Source organism: Mesoplodon mirus, assembly GCF_964341445.2.
Source record: "Mesoplodon mirus genome assembly, chromosome: 7".
Classification (NCBI taxonomy): domain Eukaryota; kingdom Metazoa; phylum Chordata; class Mammalia; order Artiodactyla; family Ziphiidae; genus Mesoplodon; species Mesoplodon mirus.
Genome location: NC_138983.1, coordinates 99,768,410 through 99,775,828, shown reverse-complemented (window position 1 = coordinate 99,775,828; position 7,419 = coordinate 99,768,410). Strand labels below are relative to the sequence as shown.

The 7,419-nt window shown below is 42.5% G+C and overlaps 1 protein-coding gene across 1 annotated transcript; it reads right to left on the bottom strand.

Moving 5' to 3' along the window:
• Window positions 1–1,446: 1,446 nt before the first annotated feature.
• On the bottom strand, window positions 1,447–6,266 carry LOC309807227 (UDP-N-acetylglucosamine--peptide N-acetylglucosaminyltransferase 110 kDa subunit-like). The gene is made up of 2 exons (XM_082626572.1): window positions 2,676–6,266; window positions 1,447–1,945 (listed from the first exon to the last, which is right to left on the bottom strand). The coding sequence occupies exon 1, from the start codon at window positions 6,055–6,057 to the stop codon at window positions 2,917–2,919; it is 3,141 nt and encodes a 1,046-aa protein (XP_082482698.1). The 5' UTR covers window positions 6,058–6,266; the 3' UTR covers window positions 1,447–1,945; window positions 2,676–2,916.
• Between the last annotated feature and the right edge of the window lie 1,153 nt (window positions 6,267–7,419).

Here is a 7,419-nt window from a genome sequence, read left to right as displayed (position 1 = left end):
TATCATGGGTAGCATTCTTTTCTGCTTGTTCAGCAGCCCGTTCATAAAAATCAAACTTCCATATTAAATAATCTCCACCATTTAAACAAGCTCGTGCAATAGACTTCCAATCGGCGGGGGAAAGAGCTTCTCCTGCAATAGTGTCAACCATAGCAGTAGTAAAAGGAGCAGTGGGCCCATACTGAGCACAAGCAGATTTTAAATCTTTCAAAACTTTAAAAGGAAGAGCCTGATGCTCCCTAATAGCCTGTTGAGGATGATCAGGATCAGGTCTTTCTATGACAGGACAACAGAAAATAGGATCTTCTCCTCGTTTTATTGCTGCTTATACAGCACGTTGCAAGAGACTGACCATTTTTACAGATGTAGATTTTTGAGGAAGACAGTCCTTACTAATTTGCAGCTTTTTCACTGACTTATCTATCATAGCCATTAGAAAATCATCCTCAGGATGATTCTCTCTTTTATGTTTTTTTTCTCTCTCTCTTTTATGTTTAAAAGCCTCATCGGTTAAGTCAAAATGTTCCTCTTCATCTGAAATATTTAAATTAATTAGCTCTTTTGGTTTAGGAAGTGGCGACACAGTAGCTGATAATACAGTCTTGTCTTCTGTCAGAGGCTTATGTTTTTCTGACTTTACATTCAAATCAACACTATCATGAGAAGAACCTAAACATATTTTTATCAGATTCCACAAACTAAATGTAACAACAGCAGTATGAGTAGGCCCTCGAGACTCATAATAATTTTTTAAATCTTCTCCAACTTTCTGCCAGATTTCTGTGTCACAGAGCCGCCATCAGGAAACCAGGGAGATACATCATGGATATGCTGCAAAAATTCAGTCACCTGTAAGGTAGAAACTTTATTACCCCAAGCTATAAGCATGGAAAGTAAAACCTGAGCAAATAATTCACGCTCCTTTGAGCCCTTTTGCCCCATCTTCTTTTACTTCTGACTGTTGCCTTATGCCTCTATTAGTTTCACTTTTACTCGTGGCCACACATATTTTGCATAAGGGTTCTCTTACCTGCACTTTCTTTTCCTTTTAATTGCCTTCACGCTTCAGGTCCCTGTTCGGGCGCCACTTGCCATGGACCAGCCTCAGAAAGAGGATTTCACCGCCCAGGGTCAGAAGGGACGGGGTAAGGAACTGAAGTAGCACCAACGAATGGGGTCAGAAGGACCAAGACAACTGATGGTTGCAAGGTAAGTTTTATTATGCTACAGGTACAGATTATATAGACTAGAAAAGGGAAGGTTGCCAGACGGTGGTTTACATTATCTAATGACTGTCTCGGCTCAAGGTTAACTTCCCTGGGAGAAAACCCATAAACCCAGAATCATCCAAAATAACCTGCATGTGCAGGGGGAGACAGCTTTGCTTGTCTCATTTTACTTTCTTTCTGATTTCTGGGCCCTGGTGATTTATCTTCCATGGAATGGAACAAGGAGGGGAACAAGTAGGGACAGTCCCTTCGAGCAGCAGCGGCATGCCTGGCATGTCCGAAGGTGCTCTCAAGGCTGACTGCTTCCCACACATATGTTGGCTTGTTTAAGCCTCAAGCCCTCGATCCTTTGTTGAAATACAATAATTTCATTCCTATGGTTTTCAATACCAAAAACTCTACCTCCAGGAGGGTTAAAGTCTAATTTGTACTCCAAACCAAGTAGCAGTGCAGTTCGCTACTACTGAGGCTGAATCCATAAAGACTTCAAGACCACGACCAGAAGACAAGTTATTATATATAATACCCTAGAAGGCCTGAAACATAATTATCATATACATAGCTGGTCCTTCAGAGCTTTTTACCTATAACATGTTTTTTGATGAAAGTTATTGAATGTACTGGAGATAACTGTGAACTACTGATCAAATATTTGAATACTTATACTTACCTGGAATTTCATTTCTGCTGAAAGAAAAAGGAAGAACAGGACTCACCTAAAACAAAACAAACTTTAGAAATGAAAGTAAACATCTTATCACACACTATCACTTTTGGAAGCAGCATAGAGGGGCAGTCAACAGTAAAACACTGGTGAAATAGGACAAAACTCTAGGCCAAAAATCCATTATTATTATCATCAGTCACAGTACCACAACTGTGCCCTTCATAATTAATAAGCACTCCTAAGAATCTTCATTTGGCACCAGATGATGTGTTTAAGAGAAACACTCTGGGAGGTTTTGAATCAGACTTGGTTTTTGTTAGCCAAGTTACAGGAGAATTTTTAAAGTGGGGGGAAGGGAAGAAGGAAACGGACCAGAAAAAGAATTGAAGCCATCATCTACAAACCAACAAAGCACTGAGAGTTCCAAACGTTATGTCAGACACTAAAATGACTGACACAGGCTCAAGCGGTTTATAAAACCTAGAAAAAGACTACACCAGCAAAGTCCCCATTTATCTGTAGAGTTCAGAAACTAAAACAAGGAATATTTCAGCTTAACACCTGATCTCAAGAGAATCATATACACTTCACATGAATAAAAATACCTGAAACCAAACATTTTTAAAAGCTCCAATACCCAAAATAGAAAGAAAAAAATTAATTCAGAAGACTCAATCCATCCATGATAATCACAAAACGGCTGGGCAATCTCTATCTCCCTTCCACACTAACCATCCATCCCCTGGAAGACCAAGGGAGATCAGACCTTCCAGACTTACCTTCCAGACCTTCCAGACACCTGGCTGCGGCAAAATTCGATGGAATCTCCTTGTGGAACAGCAGTTTCCCATCTCTTGTGTCTCTCCCTGTCATGATCATGCAGGAAGCAAGTCTGGCTGTGCTATTTCTTATCATTGTGTGTCACCCATCTGCAACATGATATTGAAAAAGTAGTTCCCTTTCCCCCAGAAGGCTGAGGCTCAGCTACAGGGGTAATTCTCCTGGGCACACAGTCATTATTTAGGCCGACTCAGTGACTTCAACAGGCTTAATCATGTGATCAGGCTTGTTGCCAGCTGCATAATGCTCCCACATCTGTAGATAGAGCCACTCTAGTTCCATCGTGTATTGTTTGGTGTTGAACAGAGGGCTAGATGTTCTCTGCTTCCAGACTTTGCCACGAATTTTCTTCAGGTATTCTACATCAGTTCCCAGTTTCACAGCTATCTCTTCATATTCTTGTCTATTTTTAGCAATCAGCTCAAGACAGCCTAAACAAGTGAGCTGGGAAGCTGCAACTCGGGAAGCAAGAGTCTCTCCTGGCATAGTCACCATGGGGGTCCCTGCCCAAAGGACGTCCATCCCTGTGGTGTGTCCATTACAGAGTGGAGTGTCCAAGCAGACATCAGCCAGCTGGCCTCTCCGAACATGTTCCTCTTTAGGAGCAACAGGGGAAAAAATGAGACGGTTCGGGCGAAGGCCCATATTTTGTGCGTACTGTTGAATATTAGCTTCTCCTGCTGCTGGAAAACGCAACAGCCACAGTACACTATTGGGAACACGCTTCAGAATATTTGCCCACACCTGCAAAGTAGATGGGTCAATTTTGTATAACTGATTAAAGTTACAGTACACAATGGCATCTTCCGGTAACCCGTACTGAGAACGTGTGGTTACAATAATGGTACGGGGAACCTCCTCTCCAGTGGCAGCCTTAGTGTTGATCAGGGTAGTTGCCAGTCCATTGCTAATATTGAATCCATTAATTGTAATCTGAATTTGTCCTCTGTTAATCATTTCAATAACTGCTTCTGCAACAGTATTCATAGGAATGACAGGCATATTAAGAGTTGTATTACTGCTGTCTGCGTTGTCTTCTCCATCAGGACATTTCATCTTGACTATTTGCACATCTGATAGACTATCAAGAAATGCTTGGAGGTCGATGCCATTCAGCACAATCCGATTGTCATAAATGTGCCCATTGGACTTAAAATCGATGACGGCTTTTTTCTTCAGGTGAGGGAACATATTAGCATGATCACCAATAAAGAAAGTATGGGGCATATAAGCCAGTTTCTCAGAATACTGCTCAGCAACTTCAGCAGGTGAAGTTTCCTGATCAGTGATGATATAATCCATGAAAAGCGCGCCACTAGTCCCAGGGTACCCCAGCCACATTGCCTGAATAGGAGCTGGCCTGAGAGCAAAGAGTTCATTTCGAGCACCCCTAGTATAACCATTCAGATTTACAAGGATGTGTATACCATCTTGATGGATGCAATCAGCTGCTTTCCCATTGCATGGAATCTGAGAAAGATCAATGAAATGATTGGCTTCTGCCATCACCTTCGCTCGGAAGTTTGTGCCATCATGTGGGCTCAGGGCATAACAGAATATCTCAAATGTATCAGGATTGTGCATGCCTGGAATAGACTGCATAAGATGAGAAGTAGGATGATTCCCAAAGTCAGAACTCACGTATCCTACACGCAGTCGACCATCACTGAGCTTCAAGTCTTTTGGATGTTCATACGGTGGTTTATGAAGGACACTTATATTAGCCAAGCAGAGGTTCCCATGCCTCTCAGCAATAGCCTTCCTGAAGCCATGAGAAAGAGGATAGAGCATACTATGATGAGGCTGCACAGAAGGCAACCTATTCTTCTCCAACTGGTCGGCCACAATGCTGACCAACTTCTTCATTCGCTCATCATAGTCTGTCCAATCACAGACAACCTGCAGGCAATGAGCCAAATTACAATAAGCGTCAGGAAAGTCAGGTTGAAGCTTCAGAACAGTGCGATAAGAAGCAATTGCTTCTGGAATATTCCCTGAATCGTGGTGAATGGAAGCCAGATTGCTGTGGGCATCCGCAAATGCAGGGCTGATCTGAATGGCATGAGTATAACACTGCAAGGCTCCCTGAACATCCTGCATCTCCCGTAGGGTGTTTCCCATATTGCAGTAGGCATCAGCAAAGGTAGGACTGATTCGAATAGCCTCCTTATAATGCATCAGAGCTTCATGCAGTTTTCCCTGCTGCTTCAATACACTTGCTAAATTTGAATGGGCATCAGCAAAGTCTGGGCAGAGCTCTAATGCTTTACGATACAAGCGAACTGCCTCTTCACTGTTTCCCTGTTCTCCTTTGATATTGGCTAGGTTATTCAGAGAGTCTGCATGGGTGGGACACAGCTGGAGAGCTGTATGATAACAATCTTCTGCTTCAGCAACACTGCCCTTCTCTTTGAGAGCATTTCCTAGGTTGCAGTAAGCATCAGGGAAATGTGGTTGCAATTCAATAGCTCGCCTGTAGGTGTCTATTGCCAGATCCATCAGGCCTTGCTCATGGTATACACAAGCCAGGTTGCCATGTACCACTGCATGATTTGGACTCAAGCTTAGGGCACGAAGGTAAGCTGCCACAGCTCTGTCAAAAATCCGTGCCTCATTGAAGACATTTCCTAAATTGATATAAGCATCCAGAAAATTGGGGTCAAGGGTGACAGCCTTTTCAAAGTGATGAATTGCAAGCCAAATCTCCCCTTGCACATTGAAAACACAGCCAAGATTACTCCAAGCTACTGCAAAGTTCGGTTGCATCTCAATTGCTTTCAAATAACATGCCTTGGCTTCTTCTAAGCCACCCAGGGCTTTGAGCAGGTTCCCCAGGTCACTGCGAACACAGTACAAATAAGGATTGTACTGAAGAGCAGACACGTAAGCTTGTACTGCCCCTTCCATGTCGCCTGCTGCTACCAATGCGGCTGCCAGGTTAATATAACCATCGATGAAATCTGGTTTGAGATGCAATGCATGCCGGTAATGCTCAGTTGCTTCCTGCAACTGCCCTCTTTCCTTGTACACATTCCCCAAATTCGAATAGGCTTCTGCCAGAAGAGGGTTCTGTTTAATTGCCAGAGTACTAAAGTGGGCAGATCTGTCCAGCCTTCGACACTGGAAGTGTATAGATGAAAGTAATAAAAGTACACCAGTATTGCCTGGCTCTTGTCTCCAGAGCTGCATGCAGTGTCTCTCAGCTGTCTCAAAATCTCCTGCCTGATATTCTCGATGTGCCAACTCAGCTAACCCTTGGAAGGAAAGCATACGTTTCGTTGGTTCTGTGCTGTCGGCCACGTTGCCCACGGAAGACGCCATCTGGAGCTTCTGGAGAGAGTGAAAAAAGGGGGTAATTGAGTCCCGCTGCCGCCACTACTGGCAAGAACGTTTCTAGAGGGAGCAAACACGAGCGCAGCAGCCGTACCACTGCTTTGGCAGGCTTAAGCGGCGGCAACAGTTACAGGCACCGAACCTTAGGAACTCTGGTTGGCCATCTACCTCTCATGCTCTTGAAATCTTAATTCTTAACCCTGCCCTCTTCCACCATTTTTCTCCTCATCAGGGAATAAAAATTACCTATCCATTTGCCTTACAAGAAATCAAAAGTCAGTAGTCCAAACACTTTTTAAAATATTGTTTTCTGTCCAGTTGGAAATGAAATACATGATTGACTTTTCTTCATCATTCATATAGTCAACGTGGAAAACATTAGGGCCATGAATTTCAATACAGTAAGATGAGAAAATTTTAAATTGGCCTTCCCAAACCACTAATAAGTAACCGATGTTGTATATAATGCTAAGATCTTAGAGACTGAGTTTGATATTTTAAAAGTTCTGAAAACATTAGCTAATTTCTCCTCATCAAATTTCTCATGACTCAAACCTGAGTATTACTTTTTAAAAGATAAATCTATTTATTTTTATTTATTTATTTTTATTTTGGCTGCATTGGGTCTTCAGTGCTGCGTGCAGCCTTTCTCTAGTTGCGGCGAGTGGGGGCTACTCTTTGTTGTGGTGCCGGGGCTTCTCATCACAGTAGCTTCTATTGTTGTTCCACAACTCTATGGGTTCCTTTTTAGGTCCTACGAAGAACCCTAGAAATTAGTTCATGTAATTATAGGTTTTTGCAAAATTGTCAAAAGTGAGATATTTTAACTTCCATCAGGTAAGACCAGCGTCTATTTCTTTGCCAATTTTCCTTCTATCATAGTCCGCTATGTTGGATCATATTGGATTGGTCACAGGCTTTTTTGAAATCTGGCTAAGGACATGTTTTAAGTGAGGCTATTATGTGATTTTCAGACACCACCATATGTAACTGACTGTATAATATCCCATTACAGGAATAACTTCCAGTACTCTTACTGACTACTCTACTGACTTAACTAGCACAAGACACAGAAGCGTAAGGACAAAAACCACCTTACAGTATAGCCATGTCTTGCACTTCACAGCTCTCAAAGCATGTGCATTTGAAGAAGAAAAAAAGAACTGAAAAATATAAAACCAGAAGTTATTCTGTGGAAAATTATTTCAATCACCAGGCATGTGAAAGATAAGTCAAAGATTCAGTTTTCTTCAATGCTTAGTCAAAACGGAAATTTCCTGCTGTCAAGAATATACTCCAGGGCTTCCCTGGTGGTGCAGTGGTTGAGAGTCCACCTGCCGATGCAGGGGA